The following is a 16970-nucleotide window of genomic DNA, read 5'->3' as shown; positions in this document are numbered from 1 at the left end:
AACCGCTACACCACCGCTCCCCACCATCAAGAACACACAGACGCACACACACACACAGACGCACACTTACGGAAGAGTTTCCGCTCCCGTTCGCCGTGAGAGTGGTGCAGCACATACCCAAACTCGGCTCTGCTCCGTGACTCTGAAGCGCCACAGTCCAAACCCAGCGCGTGGCGCAAACGAAACCAGAGCCAGGGGGACAAGCCTCCCGCACGCGCGTGCCGTGCGTTCGTGTGTGAGCGCCGACACGAGGCTGAGCGCAGCTGCGAGTTGAAAGCCCTCCTACTCTTCCTGCCTCCCTCCCGCCTTCCCTTCCCTGCCTCGTTCCCTTCCTAGCGAGCTCCATCCCTCCCACCTTAACCCCCTCGCTCCCTTCCCTACCTCATTCCCTCGCTCGCTCCTTCCCTACCTCAGTCCCTCGTGTTTTTTTACGATCAGAGGAAACAAGAAGATGCTCGGTGTAGTCGGCACTTTGCTTCGTTCATCATTTCGTTTTTTTTGTTTTTTTTCAACGCTTTGCGTTATGTGCCCCCCCCCCCGCCCCCCTCTTGAAATGAAAGATTTCACAACAGATGTTTTACTCTCTGCTTTCCTACTTCTAACCCCTCCCCTCTATCTGTACCCCTCCTCTCTCTCTCTCTACCCCCTCTCTCCCTCCTCTATGTCTATGTTCCCCCTGTTTTCTATGTTATTTGTTTTCTCGCTCCATCCCTCCCTCCTTCCCTCGCTCGCTCCATCCCACCGCCCTCCCACCCTGCCCTTCCCCGCACGACGTTCGCTAAGCCAAAGGGGGCTTCTTGCAAGCCAGAGTTCAGCGTCTCGACCAATAAGAGAGGCGAGAAAGACAGAGGCACGGAGTGAAATGTGGAATAAGAAGAAACGCAATTTTTCTGGAAACGGGCCCAAGCTTGCGTGGCTCCAGCGACCAAGAGAGCCAATCGTGACCACTGTGTGCTTCACTACGCCTTGTCGCTACAGCTTGTCTGCAATGAGTGGGCAGTAGGGAGTCAATCAATGGCTTATAAAGTGTAGGGAGGGGGCATTTTTTTTTTTTGTTTAAGGAATGCCCAATACAATTCTCCTCCATAGACAGAAAGGAATGCACTGTGCTTATGCATTCCTGTCGGAGCCTCTGCTGTTTTCCTGTCGGGTTTTGCGGTGGGTGCTCGTTGTTGGGTTACTCACTATTTAACTTTAGTTGGGAGGGGTTTTGTTGCGTTATCAGCAATGCTATTTTTATCAATCGGATTGTCAACTTCAATCTATTTTAAAAGCACGGCGTTCCGTTTGTTCGTTAACTAAGTGATAAGAGCCTTTCAGAAGGCTTGATTCAAAAAGTTATAGCAAGTGGACCCCCACCCCAGATGTGGGGGTAGAAAGTTGATCCAACAGAGTTACAAAAATTGTCGATCCCTACCTTCCCCCTCCTAAAAAAATAATGCCTCCTGTAGGAATATATACCTACACACTCTACATATATACTTACACACTCTACATACAATAGAGTCCAGATGTCGTTGTGGGCAAGAGCTAGAATTTCGGCGGCCCGAAATTCTCGTATTTTAAAAGGGAAGATTGAAGTATCACGTGGTGCTGTGACGGAGTGCGCAACTCACAATCATCGACAACCGGTGGACAATCCTCGAATGGATGAAGGCCTTACCAAACCCGCACCTTCTCTCACTTATCCTGCGGTGTAATAGTCCAGCCTGCACCTGTACACGGGCTGATTCCATCGCTCCATTTCCACGGTGGACGTGCTCCCATTAGCCTGGAACGTCGGCCACGTGGCATGCCTCAGCCCAACGTCTCTTAAACGTCCGCTGTACGTCCTCTAACGCGAGCGCTCCTCTCTCCGTCTCTCGATGTCACCGCAAGCGCGTGTCACCTCCGTGCTCTGTTGTGCAGCTTTAAAGTTGACATGAGCCATTTATTTGTTATTGGCCAGGTTTCTGTGGAGGGCGTCTGTCGTAGCGGGTAGCACGCACCGCTCAAACGAGTCACTGCGGTGGCGCTCATCTCCACTGATAGCCCGGGGCCAGTGGTGGAAATTCCACGTTCTCATGGCTGATGGTCAGTCTCACCACAGAACAACCGCCGATGACTTTCCCACAAAGCGATATTAGCAGCCCAATAACCTCACTCACTTCATTAGACCTCCTTTGCCAGTACCAAAATATAATAATAGGGTTTTTCCCGTTTTGCATATATTATCATAGTGTGTTGTTTTTGCATTTTAACTGCAAGTATTGTGGTTAAGGCAGACATGAATCCTTGTAAAAAGGTTTCAGTTTTGTTGCCAGAAAAAAGGGGAAATCCCCAATTATTATTATTATTATTTAACCTCACTCACTGAATAAAATCCAAACTACGATTTGGTAAAAAATTACGATTTGGTAACTTTGGACAATTGGGCAAATCTATGACGAAAGTACCTAGCCTTGAAAATGGTGTGATAACAGTCAAAAATGTCCACATTACAACAAAAGCTTTGCTGAAAACGAAGCGACTGGATATTGCTGACTCTTATGTGCATGGTGTGGCATGAATGATGGCTGTTTTGCAAAATCTAATTTAATTCTGACACAGACTAAAACAGATCCATTTCCATTGGACGAAATATACACACGGAGCGTCCTTTGCAATTTCAAACTCATGCTGTCATATAGAATATCATGACAATTTATCATTTTCATAATGATGTACAACACTACACTGTGATTAAATTTGAGGGATACAAGTGGGTTTGGGATCCTTATTTAAATACACTATTCTTGTTTCCATCACTGCAATCAGGTTTGAATCGCTCTAATTGCCTGACGTTGAACATGTACTGTAGTCCAGCTTTCAGTCCCATTAATTCTCAGACTGATAAATTGAAACGATTCTTTCATCCGTTAAATCTAAACTTAAAAATTTCACAAGCACAAGATAAAATACATTTGAAAGTTAGACGAGTGTTTACTTTCAGCTGGATATGAAATAAGTGCCGAGAATTTTTTTAAAAGTCAAGTAAACTGGACACCCAATCCTTTCTGGTTCCAGTCCAAATATCTGATTGCCCAAACGAGGAATAGAAACAAACTCTTCATTTTTCCTGGAGAAATCCGATGAGTTACGAAGATATTTTTCACAGACGTTCAATAGGTCGAGCCTGAACCAGTTCTGGAAATGCCATGTCGATTTTCTGGGGACCAGTCTCGACATGCCCCGAACACACATGTCACAATTCAGACTTGCAATTTGGATTCAATAATTAATATTTTTTATTATACCCTGGTGAATGCACTAGCCACCAGTGCCTCGAGCGGTCACGAGAAGCCATTACATGCAACAATTAAATAAATAAACAATGATTCGTGCAGATGTGATTCTGCTGCTGGTGCCGCGGTGGTGAGATGTTAAACACCTCGCCCAGCATGCAAGAGGTCGTGGGTTTGATCCAGTAAGGCTGACGCCTGTCTATTTCGAGTTAACATGTTCTCCCCGTGGTCGTGGGGATTTTTCTGCGGTCCTACGGGTTTTCCCTCCACATTGGCTGCTATAAATTTCCACGAGATAAACTACTTCATTGGGCTATCATTTTTGGCCAGGTCGCTTCTGAAAAAGAGCTATATAGCTAAGTGGGGCTTACCCTATGGCTGCAAGTTTTTACCTAATTAATGACACTTGAAACTTGAACATAGTAAAATGAAAGAATATAGTTTAGCGTATAGTTGTTCTACTATGTGCAGAAATTATTCTTTCTCCCTTGCCACCTGTCACAACGGTCAGCGATCGCCTATTAATACTAGCATGGCACGTGATGAAGAAGCAGCACCTGCGCCATGCCTGACCGCCTTTTGTCTCCAGCACTGACGTACACGCACTTGAGAAAGCGATTGAGAGACCCAGCCCACTTCAGATACCCATCGCCTCTGGTGTGGTGCATGGCCTAGGATGGAACTTGGAATAATGGGATCGTAGTGCAATGTACTCACCCAGGGGTGGGCAACCAAAATAACAAGAAGAGCCATTTTATTTTCGAATGCGGTAAAAAAAACTAAAAACTCACTCTTTCAAGAGCCTTAATGCACGTGAACACCATGCTGTCCTTAATAACGCCACGAAGCAGTCCTTAAAGAGCGGTTCTGGAGCCCTGTGCTATCCACTACAACAACAATAACCGCCATTCGCCACTATGTGGCGGTGACGTCACCACGGCGCTTGTACCAGGCTACGTGCACTTTGACGCCACGCGAAGCTTCGAACGCCCACTGGCAAGAGGTCACGGGGCAGACTCAGGTGCTATGGGTTGACTGACGGAGACGACTGGCCGATGCACCACATCGTGATGTTGATGTAGTGGCTACACGCACACATTAAGATGAAGACAAATGTCCCGAGTGTAGGCGACACAGATGGTTAGGCACGTGCTGTTCGTGAGCGTCTATGAGAGCCGGCACAGCACACAAGCAAGGGGGTGGTGTGGCCTTGTTTCCCCGGTGGTGATGTTTACACACCACATCAGGTGCCCATTTTTAAGGCTCTGTTGATTTTGGGGAGGCTCAGGACCAGTTCTGATATCAACCACTGATTGTTAGCTGTGAGTGGGTATCGATACTCTTAGTTCTTTCGGTAAAGTCACGTAGGTAAAAAATTAAATGAAAATAAATAAAAATAAAACAATAAAATCACGACGTTTCGGAGGCAACACAAGTCTCCGTCATCAGGTGGGACCGTCACAGTCAGATTAGCTGCATCAAGTGTATCAAGTGCAGCTAATCTGGCTGTGACGGTCCCACCTGATGACGGAGACTTGTGTTGCCTCCGAAACGTCGTGATTTTATTGTTTTATTTTTATTAATTTTTATTTCATTTTTTACCTACGTGACTTTACCGAAAGAACTAAGAGTATGAATCCTTGCAGTCACGAAAGCTTCAAATCTAGAAGTGGGTATCAAATTTTGGGACAATGAGTTCATAGCACAGAGTGCTAACCACTACATACCAATACCCGTCTTTTGCCACTAAATGACGGTGACAGCACCACGGCGCCTGTGCCAGGCCAGGTGCACTTTGAGGCCACGTGAAGTGTCGAAAGCTCGCTGACAGGAGGTCTCGGGACAGACCCTGCAAGTGCCATGGGTTGACTGACTGAGATGACCGGTAGATGCACCAGCTGTAACCCCTACTTTGCCAACTTGCTGCATTTTAGCCGCACGTTGTTGTGAGCGTCGCTCCTCTCAGGCCGATCTGGAAACCGCTGGTATCATTCGTTGACAAGTCCACTTAGCTCCACATGCTCCCGTACCGCATCAGTCCATCTCTTATCCAGCCCATGTCGTACTCGTTTATCCCCCTCTATACGGCCAAACAGATGCTGCTTGGGCATGCGGTGGCTGGGCATGCGGGCTACATAACCCAGCCAACGCAGCCTTGCCTGTCGGAGGAGCTCACTGATGGGAATGTGTCCAAATCTTTAAAGGATTTGTGAGCTCTTCACAAAATCCAGCCTGGTTAAACCCAGGATGGATCGTAGGCATGCCAGCCTGAATGTTTCTAACCGATGCAGATGTCCCATTGGAGGAGTCCACGTTTCACAACAATAGCGATTGGAGGGCATGACTGTGGTCGAGAAGACCCGAAGCTTCGTGCGGAGTGACATACCAGGTTGCTTCCACACAGCATTACGCAGCCGATGAAAATATTAATGCCGCCCGACTGATTCGGAGTGAGACCTCTGCTGTCAAACCGGAGGTGGTCATAAGCACACTGCCCAGGTATGGGAAATGTCCACTCTCCACAACTGCTCCATCACCAATGGGGAGCTGAGGATGTGGAGTGTTTGGTGACACGAAATACCCAAGCAGGTGTTTCATTTTGGTGGGGCTGATGGTAAGACCCCATCTCTTAGTGCCACACTCCAGGTTCAGTAGCAGCGCCTTTGACTCCTCTGAGTGAGCAGCAATCACCACACATCAGCATACATAACGTGGTTGGCCAATCGGGAGCCATCCCTCGACCGCACCCGGGCATCGATCACCCTCCCATTGTATCTGTACCAGATGTGAATCTCCAAACACACACATAAAAGACAAAGATCCCCGTATAGCCTTAACAGACGTTTAGGGAAGTGCCGATAGCGAGCACATATGAAAGCCGGCACGGCACACGAGGAGGTGGATGGCGTTGTTCGCACACCGCGGCAGTTACTCATTTTAGGCTGAGTTGACCTAGGGGAGGCCCAGAACCGTCAATGGTGTTGGTGAGTGGTAATCGAACTGGGATCGCCCGGTTCGTGGGCAGCGCACTCACCGCTGCGCCACCGCTCCCCACATACAAAACAAATACAAAGATCCCCTGTATAGCCCTAACAGACTGTTGGGGCAAGTGCTGTTAGTGAGCACCTATGAAGGCCGGTCGCCTTTGTCTCCCCAGTGGCGATGTTTACCCACCGTCCCAGGTACTCATTTGTGACTGAGTCGACCTAGGGGAGGCCCAGGACCGTCACTGGTTTTTCGCCGTGAACGGGAACCGAACCGGGGTCGACAGGTTCGAAGCGCAGTGCGCTAACTGCTATACCACCGCTCTCATCCCCACGTACACACAGACACAGATTCCCCGTATAGACTTAACAGACTGTCGGGGCAAGTGCTGTTAGCGAGCACCTATTAAGGCTGGAACGGCACACGAAGGGGTGGGTAGCCAGCACCACGACACACACACACACATTCACGCACACATAAATCTTGAAACGCCTATGAATAGTTTATTTAACGAAAAAAATTCCCATCGCAAAACGGCGTGACGGTCGAGTGGTTCCAGCACTTTCATTTAAACATCCAGGGGGGGGGGGGCTCTGGAGATCAGCGAGCGCTGTTGGAGGTGGCGCGCGTTCGCGTGTGACACAAGGAACGGGGGGGGGGCACGAGCGAGGCTTGAAGCGCCATCGCGGTGCGTTAACGGGAGCCCAGCGGACAAAAGGAGCAAACTCCGCCTTCTGTACGCGTGTATGTTGAACTTCTTTCGAGCCGTAAGTAGCCAACCGTGCTTATTTTTACTACTAGTGTAATCTTCTTGGTTCTTTCGGTAAAGTCACGTAGAATGGAAATAATAAAAATAAAACATAATAAAATAATATAATAAAATAATATAATAAAATATTATATATATATATTCTTTTATTTTATTATTTCCATTCTACGTGACTTTACCGAAAGAACGAAGAAGATGAATCCCTGCAGTCACGAAAGCTTTAAATCGAAAAATACTACTAGTTGATTTTACCAGGTCAGGCCCTCTGAACTGTGCAGCCATTTTTTCAGAAGCGACCGCACCACTAGTGACAGCTCAACGAAGTGGCTTATCATGGAAAGCAGCCAAATACTTCAAACGCGTGTTTCTAAATGTGGAGGGAAAGACCGGAGGACCCAGAGAAAAATCCATGCGACCACAGGAAGAGAGAGACACCGCGAACTCCAACTAATACAGGCGTCAGGGTGGGGGATCTAACCCACAAGCTCCTGCATACCAGGCGAGGTAGTTAAAATCTCGCCACCGTGGCGTCCCATGGTGGCGAGAGGGACGCAGAGACGAGAGCCACCCTCACAATGGGTTACAGCAGCGTTCTTCACTAATTTTCAGGGGACACACTTTAGACGATAAGACATCTTCGGTGTGAGGGCCGCCACACATTTGAAACCATTGGGGGTGTGACAGCACGATGGGGGTGTGGTCACTCGTTGTGTATCGTCGGGGGCCGCACGTCAGGGGCCGCGATGAAGGCCACCAGGGGTGGCCAGTGGCCCGCGGGCCTTGCAGTGAAAATCACTGGGTCAGAGCGTCCACGGGGCAGAATGACACAGTGCAATAAAAACAAATGATTTGGTGATGCTGCTGCGTTGACGGTGGTACACATCCACACGTTGACCCCAAGAGAAAGAAAAAATAACCTCAGCACATTCGTCAATAACGCTGTGGCTTTAAAATTTTATATATATAATAGGCGAGACTTCGGGCAATGGCCCCTTGCGTACGTGTGACGAATTTTGAACGTTTTCAGCAATTGCCCTTATTCATAGCGCGCAAACATAGGGACCAGAAAGAAATACTTTGTAAGGTTTAGAGGCTCCACTTAACATCATGGGGCCTGATGAGATGTTTTTCTTCCTGATGACCAGTTTGTAAATACAGTATTTCGCCGTCTCATGCGTGGGGTTTCTCCAGGCGCTCCGGTTTCCTTCCACGTGCAAACACTCATTGATTGGCCGATAGCATCTCCGATGAGCACGGTAGGCTACATACGGTGTGAAGGAAGTTCAACACAGAGTACATACATTAATATATAGGGGACCTCAGAGCTTGGGGCATTTTTTTGGAGCGCCCGGTCATCACGTGGCTGCCTTCCTGATCACCATCCGTGTCTCCTCCTCATCCTCTGAGTCGTCCTCTCTCTAAGAGAGTGAGTGAATACCGTGCGTGCGGCACGTTACAAGTGTAGTGTCAGTGATTCTGAGACGAGGTTTGCAGGAGGCAACTTCTTTAATTCAGAACATTCACGGTCTCGTCCACACACTCTCGACAGTCGCTCAGCCTAGCCTGTAGACAACACTAGCCGTCTAACACTGACGGCGCTGACTGAGACAGCCAAAAACTCTCTGGCAGCACAATGTCGAGCGAAGATGTCAACGATGACGGCGACGAGACGACAGCGACAACGAGACTAATCCAATCCCAGAACTAGCAGCCACGAGCTCCCGCTCCCGGCTCCTTTTATCCTCCCAGCGCGGACTAACTCCGCCCTGGCCGCGCCTCCCTTCTCGAACCCACTAGCAGGTTCCAGAGGCTTCCAGATGGCGTCCTCCGTGACCTTTGCCCCAGTTCCTCCGCCCTGCCAACACACCCATGCACACGCTCACCGGAGCGTGTGCTGTCTGTCCATCAGTTGCCGCTGCTGTCCAGTAGCCGGCCCTATTACACTACACAAGTTTGAAAATAGTCTCAGTTATAATAATATGAAGTTACCGAATACAGCTATTAAATAACAGAGAGAGCCTTCAATATATAATCAGCAAGTACATTTTAAAAAACTCATTTATATTGAAAGTAAAATAGTACAATGTTGCCGGGACATTTCACTGTGGTTTTTACATAAATGTGATTACATCTCAACACTGTTTTTTGTGTTTAGTTTGTCATCCTTTCACCTCGGCTTAGCACAGATGCCTATGTACGGTATGAACAAAAATGCAACATACACACATATAACACACTGCACAAAATGTCGGTATGTATATCGTGGTGAAAAACTAAATATGCGTCCATAAACAATAGATATTGTGACCCACGTATAGACACCCTACGAAAATACTTAGGGAGACATTCTACAGAAAACTACGTTTGATTTCAAAGCCTCTACTTTTCTCCCTTGGTCTAATGGTCAGCACGCAGGAGACGATTACATCTTCTGGCGCGACAGTGGAAACACGGTGCAGGATTCTAATACCACCATCCCGCCTCTGTCCTCCGCCCTGCAGTACAAATGGATTTAATCGAAGTTAGTCATTCGGCAGGTGGCAAGTGGTGGGGTAAAATGTGGGTACGCCCACCGCTGCCAACACGAATGGTCAACTTGAAGAGTAGACCAAATTCCCTTTTTAGAGTTTGTTGTATGTATGTTGAAGTTCTTTCGCACGGTACGTAGCCAACCGTGCTCATCGAAGATGCGAGGGACGTACAACAAACTAAACACAAAAAAGCAGTTGTAAAAAAAAATCTATCTCGATGATTTTAAGGTACATAGCTCCAGTAGCTTCCTAATATTGGTAGGAAGAGCGTTTCAGACGGCCGCAGAAGCGCATCTGAAAGCACGCGATGCGGTGACCATCTTTGTTCAATGCGTGGCCAAAAGCCGCTGCTGCAAGGATGCGCAGAGTCCACGTGATGGTTTATGCTCATTGACGAGGTCAGCAAAGGTGTCGTGGTTCATTTGTGGCGAACACTTTCTTCTCGTAGAGGCATTTCTGACACCTTATTACTCATCTTCCACCAAAATCAGCACGGCCCACTGATTGTATCGTTTAGCAGTCTCCTCTGTAGCACACGGAGCCAACAGGTTCACGGTATTCAATCCCCTGTTGAGAAAATATTAAGACGGTCATTAAAAAATCAGTGGGTATCTAAAAATCTATAAATGGATTACCCTCTATAAAAGAACAGACATATACGGTGACAAGGGAAAGTCTTGAACAGGGGCATGAAGCCAAGAACACGGATGACTGGGTAGAGATATTTCAGTCCATCTCACACACACGTCTTGTTTTTTGTCGAAATGTTTGGACATTTCATCCATTCTCAAAACGAGTCATCCGGCTTGGACGGTGCTGTGGTTAGAGCGCTTGATTGACAATCGGAAGATTGTGAGTTCGAATTCCCTATTAGTGCTAAAGGGTAAATGCATTTCCACAACGATCAAGGTGTCGGCGAATCTCAATTCAGAAATAATAGGCCGGGAAAAACTGGAGGTGCGATGAAGAACATGGAACAGAATCTGCATGCTCCAGCTAAGAGGGGACAGGAATAGATGCACGCTGACGTTGTTGTGGCCCAGCGGACGTTCACATTCACACGGCCAAGAAAACCAGGGTTTAAATCGTGGCACTGTTGACCTCTTGGAGCAATGTGTCCACGGATCAGTAGTGTAGCCAGAGCAATCCTGCCATTTGGCATTGCTCAGTGGAGCGCGGGGTTAAGCAGCGAGGCTCGGCTACACACGCAGCCCTTTCTTTTAAATGTCATGCAGGGCGGTCGCGTTTGCGAATCGTGGGCCACTCTGCCAAAGTGGTTTCAGTGGTAGCTTGCGAGTCGCACTGGTGGCGCATGGCACGCCACGTGTTTGCACGTTGAGTGCTCGCGCGGGGCACAAACGAGGCCCTGGGAACAGAGCGGATTGGCAAAACATGGGACTGCTACTTTGCAATAGTTCCACGAGGTGCAAAAATCAACTCAAACTGTACGACTTCCCCGCGCGGAACTTTCCTACATTCTTCATACGTTGCACAACGTGCCGCGGGTAAACACTCCGCAGCTTTGTTGCTTCAGTTTTGCAACAAATTTGCACATGTCCGAGCCACTAAATTCAATGATGACCTGTCATCATCATCATCATCATAATTTTCCAGTTTGAAAACTGATTTCTTTAGAGCTTCATTTTTTCTGTTTAGTTTGTTGTCCTTCCCCCGCCCCTGGCGTTAGGACCTCCACCAGAGGGAGCTCTCGATAACCCCTTACTATTCCCCGCCGGTCAAATTCTGTCGCAGGAGGTCACGTGTTTGGCACCAAAACCGTCCTTCGCTGACTATGCGTGACGAATGAATGAATGGATTCCACGCTGACCCGAGACCTCTTGGGAACAGAATCTCTGAGTACTCCACATTTTACTCCACCACGTGTCACCTGCCGATCGACTGACCGCGGTGTGGCCAAACCTCCTGGCTGGAGAGAGGTGTGGAGTGAGTCAAGACGCGTGCACCGTTGGCTTCAACTGAACCTCGGCGTCCCGAGGATTGCAAGTCCAGTGTCCTGCTCACCATTGCTCCATTTACTGCAGCAGCAGCATCTTCGGACAGGAGCGTAACCCACGTGGGGGCAGAGGGTGCCTCGCCTCCCTACCGCCCCCCTTCCCCCTGGTGGCCAAAGCTACGAGTTGGAGCCCCCTTGACAACCGCCGTGAGATGTATTTTCAACAATCATATTGCAAAGAGGTACTACCACAGGAGCTCTAGTGGCTGCATGTTGCGAAGACGGAGCGCCCCTACAGCGTTAAATGTAGCATGGTCCCGGTGCGACTGTGCGTGGCGAGTCAAATATGAAGTCCCCACCTGACCCATTGCTGCACCTCGCTGAGCTGATAATGTCGTGGCCACGGCCGCTGAGTCGGAGCATCTGATGCCAAGAAGGACGTTTCACCCACCCCCCTGTCCCACACAGTACATCCATCCCCTGCTTCCTTTGTTGTACGGGAGAAAGCGCGCTATTATTGAGGAGGTGAAAGTCGCAACACCTGCTTGTGCGCCCAGCGCGAATCAATCAAAAACCCGCCAGTTTTTCTTATTGCAGCGGCTGGCTGAGTGCCAGCCGCTTTCCTTTGATTAATTACGGCACGGCGGAGTCCCCGTTTCGGGGAAACGGCTCCGTGATTCGGCTGAGTCAAAAGGAAACTCCGGGCGCCTGGCGTCGATTGGAGTTCAACTTTTGAAAGGGGCCGGAGTCGATGTACGTTTTCCACCCCCCTCTTCGCGACGAGTGTGAAGAACGATAGCCCCATTGTGAACAACAAAACAAATAAAGAGAACGCATCTCGGTGTGTCCTCGCCTGCTTGTAAATAGAGACCGCGCAGAGTGAGGCGGGGAACGAGGGGATGACGCAGATGCCTTGAGAGTGAGAGCAAAGAATCGATGGAAATGCGGTGGAGTGAGATATTTGATTCGAGATAATAATCATACTGGTAGGAAGCTCCTGGTTATAACCAGCCCACAGGGGATTATTGTGTCCGTCCGTCCGTCGTGCATCCAAAAATGGGAGGGGTGGGTCTGGGTGGAGAGGAGCTTGGTGGGGAGGGAGGGGTGGTGCTGTGTGAGGAGGGGCTGGTCACCCCGTGATGCCCTTATAAAACTCAACGTTTAACCTACTCACGCCGGGTCGTGCCCGCCCTCACAGTCGGCAATATTTGCGGAATACACCACGCCGCCGTTGACCCTGGCCATTGACTGAGCAACCCAACGTTCCTACCAGCTCCCCCCGCAGGAATGTGTTAATAATAAAAAGTTACTTCGTAGCGTAATTGATCGTGACAGTACTTCTTTACCAATCCACTGCTGGATAAAGGCCTGCCCACACACACCATGCGGTTTATGGTGTTTGTTTGACCATACTTCACCACCCTGGTAAATGGGGGTAGCCCATGGCTGCTTCATATTCCGCTCCCCACTGATGTTAGCCGTGGTTAGGACTCGAACGCAGGTCGCTGACTTCAGAGCGCAGTGCGATAACCACAGTGCCACCACGTTACCCCGACTCTGCTGATCACGGTCGAGTTGAAGTATTTTGTATTTCTAACGATGTGTGGAGCTGGCTCAGAACATAAACACCGCTGAGATCTTTGGGTTTAACTGTGGGCTGTGTGCTTCAGCCGGCTTTCTCAAGCGTGGCAAGTTGATTTTCACAGCCAGGTAAGTATTAACTGCACTAAACATATACGTGAGGGTGTATATATATGTGTACACTATAAAACGTGTGTTATTGTTTTTTTTTATTTGCTCGATTCAGTTGAGTCAACTCTGAGTGTCAAAATATAGAAATGCATCCAGTTACCACTGCGCCTGTCTTCGCCGTTGTGATGTATAGCTCTGTGAAGTGTGTTCGCGTGGTATCGAGTGCTGTTTGGAACAATGTCCGACGTTTCGCTCCAGGACCTCCTGAAGAAGCTCCCCAGCGCATGGAGCACAGGGCACGCCCATAACCGCTCGTCAAAGAGTCTGTGTCGCTGATCGATTCGGCAAACCACCCTTACAGAGAACCAGTGTGCAGTGCTGGTTAGAGTGAGGCCTCTATTGATGTGGCTCCAGAATTAGTTCTGTGGTGTCAACATACAGGGCCATTCCCAGTTGAGTTTGTGGTACTTTGATGGCCCAAAGGATGTGCATTTGTCTCGTAACACGACTAAAAAATAGTCGGTACACAGGACTGCGTGATCAAAATAGTTGTGGGCCGAAACATGATGAGCGATGACTGTGACTGCTCCTTCTGTGTTAGGCCACAAGTTGTTGGATCATACCTCAACAGTGCTCGTGATAACATCCAACAGATACAGCACCAAATCGTGCAGTATGTGAGCTTGGAGATAAGAAATAGCATCGTCGTCATTTTGTTGACGTAATTCTGCGTTCTGTCATGAGATTACCTCACACGTAATGGCATCATGGGGAGAGGATGAGGCAAAATGCATCTTGGTTGGCAAGGCCGATCGTTGTTAAGTTTTGGGCCACCCTTTGATCAACTTGGCCGGCTTAATACATGGTGAGTCAGCAACAGCAGCACAACTTCATAGCAAAATGTGGTTCATATTAGATCATCCTTACGGGAGTTACCGTGTATCCAGACAGAGGGAAAGGATGTATGCTTTTTATTTTTCCAACCGCAATTTAAAAGCAATTAAAATAATTGTCTCTCACCTAATTGTGAATCGCAAATGGCTATCGCCTGATTACCTTATAATGAAATCTCAATAATTACTTCTTAACATACGGTTTAGAAATCATCAGTTGACGCGTTTTTTTCTCAAAGGACCCTTAAACGAATGCACATCATTTGAAATAATCCAATCTTTAAGAACTGTTCCTAACTATCAATCTATAATGAAAAGCAACAATTGTATAATCATAACCGACTTTTTGCTATTGTGTGGATAAAGCGATAAAGTCAAATGTTTACATCTTGATTGCGTTGGTCAACTCAACCCAATCATCTCTCCGGGGTCAATAAAATAGGTACCAATCTGTGGGAAGTCAACAGTGGTCACCGTATGTGAAGACTGGCCTCCGCCATAGGAATGTGGAATTGACACCACTGGCTCAGAATCATCAGGGGAGTTGAACACTGTCCCATACTAATTTTAGCTCAGCCATAATTTGAGTCCAGATATTGTTGACTATAAACATCAGCAACTGAGACCAAGAGCCGATGTTATTTTTCTTAAGCCGGATCGAGGTCCTGCATATGAAACGCATTGTTTAGATAATGCGCCATCAGTCAGCACTTTAATGGGACACTTTAAGACTCACAAGATAATTACAAAACTTTTCAACTCAACGTAACTGGAAATCGACCTAATAAATCGTGCCTGTAAATTGCACGCCGCAATCGGTCGCAGGCAAATTAACGCGCTTAACACGCACAACCTCGCTCGGAAACACCTCGGGGGGCTGCGTATGAACGCGAAACACTTGGGCGAACACCTCTCGGCATACGGAGAAACCGGCGAGGGATAGCTTTCCCTCGAGGTTAAAGACGCAACTGACAGCGGCTGGTGCCAACACTGGTCCAATGTACGGGAGTGCTCCGACCGATGTGCGGCATAAACATCGCAAGAACTTAACAGCCCAACGCTGAAAATCTCGACAGTCGGCGTTCCAACCACCGCGATAGATTCATACGGAGCGTGGGCGGCTTGCGCCGACGCTCCGTGTGATATATGTTGGTCCTGGGAAAGGGAAAAAAAAAGACTCAAGCACGGTTTTCTGTGAATGTTGCGCGCTGGGTCGAGTCCAGTGGCCGCCCCGGTTAATACTGCGGGTGTAATAACCGTTATAATGTACAAGGACCACTGAGCTATATAGCTCTTTTTCAGAAGCGACCTGGCCACAAATGATAGCTTAACAAAGTGGCTTATCACTAGGAAATGTCCAGCAGCCAAGTACTCTAAACGCGTGTTGTTGATTCTAAATGTGCGGGGTGAAAACCGGAGGACCCACAGCAAAATTCACGTGACCACGGGGAGAGAGAGCATGCAAACTTCAAATATACCGCAGGCGTCAGGGTCGGGATCAAACCTCCGACCTCTCCTGTATACCAGGCGAGGGGGGTAACATCTCGCTAGCGTGGCGCCCAGCTGCTTTACAGTGGACTTCAAATGTCCTATTTCGATTTAAAGCTTTCGTGACTGCAATGATTCATCTTCTTGGTTCTTTCGGTAAAGTCACGTAGATGGGAAGTAATAAAATAATTAAAATAAAACATAATAAAATAATTCTCACGACGTTTCGGCCACAACGCAAGCAGCCGTCCTCAGGTGCTGCTTGCATTGTGGCCGAAACGTCGTGAGAATTATTTTATGTTTTATTTTCATTATTTTATTACTTCCCTTCTACGTGACTTTACCGAAAGAACCAAGAAGAGGTTTAAAGGTCCTTTCGACGCAATACGAAATGGAGTCATCGGCCGCGCTTGCTGGCTTCCGAATTTGCGAACGTTGACGAATTGCTCGCAAACTGTTCAGAGTGGGAAAAAAACAATCTCACACGGCAACCACCGCCTCCCGCTGGCAGACGAGCGCACCGTGCACACCTTGTGTCACGCAGGGACAGCCGCCCAATGGGCCTCATCACACATAATTTAAACCATTGGGATAGATTGAGGTGTGATGTGATGTATGCAGAACTTATTTCGCACTGCGTACAGCCAAACCGTGCTCATTGGAAAAGCGGTGGTGAGGCATACACACATGCTATGAATGCAAATGCTTATCTGTATCATAGATAAAGGACCATATGGACATGATTTAACCAGATGACAGCCCGTTGAGAATTGCGCCTCTCTTTCAAGGGAGCAAGGTGCCTGTGGGAAAGCAGTGGAGCAAGTGGGTCGCTCTCCTATCAGTGCCAAAGCTTGAGCGTTATCCCCTCTGTGTGCAAGGATTTATTCCTGGCACGGCAGTTTTCTCGCTTGGACAAAACTACTGAACTTAAAAAATTGCCTCATTTGAGATGTTAATCGGTTAATGAAGTCAAATGTCATCAGCAAAGTGTCTCCATACTCAATGAGTCATCTCTACTGGAAGGACTGAGCCAGTGGTGGAAAGTCCATATTCCAATAGCAGAAACCAGTTGCTCTATATAAGCAAGAGCAGTGTTCTATGTCTCCACATATATATACGACTTAAGAAAACCAATATCATGAAAGAGAAGCAGTTTAAGCAAGAAAACCCTGGGACCGGTTTCTGCTTTCCGACTCTCGAGTTTGTGTACAGCCTCTCTGTGGGGTGGCCACGGTTGGCTTCCCAACGGGGTTTGCACTTTACGACTCTGCGGAGATGGTGGGCTGAGTCGACCAGGGATTGAACTTGTGGGCGACTCATAGCCGCAGCAGCAACACTCAAGCCAGCTGGGCAGGGGAGCGCGCAGCTGGTAAGAATGATAAACGCGTCACTAGT

General features: G+C 48.3%; 1 protein-coding gene across 2 annotated transcripts in view; it reads right to left on the bottom strand.

Moving 5' to 3' along the window:
* Window positions 1–273, bottom strand: part of TSPAN18 (tetraspanin 18) — a 99249-nt gene extending 98976 nt beyond the window's left edge. The window contains exon 1 of one of the 2 annotated variants that reach the window (XM_061564638.1): window positions 118–273. Coding sequence is in view for 1 of the 2 variants with exons in the window: in XM_061564637.1 (XP_061420621.1) it covers window positions 71–115 (45 nt within the window). In the remaining variant the exon portion in view is untranslated. Of the gene's footprint in view, window positions 1–70 lie in introns of both variants that reach the window. The other variant, XM_061564637.1, reaches the window with a different exon arrangement.
* Between the last annotated feature and the right edge of the window lie 16697 nt (window positions 274–16970).

The sequence above is a fragment of the Lethenteron reissneri genome, chromosome 33 (assembly GCF_015708825.2).
Source record: "Lethenteron reissneri isolate LAM-NWPU_2019-01 chromosome 33, ASM1570882v1, whole genome shotgun sequence".
In the NCBI taxonomy this organism is placed as follows: Eukaryota; Metazoa; Chordata; class Hyperoartia; order Petromyzontiformes; family Petromyzontidae; genus Lethenteron; species Lethenteron reissneri.
Note: the sequence above shows the minus strand (reverse complement) of the source record. Positions and strands in the feature narration are given on the sequence as shown.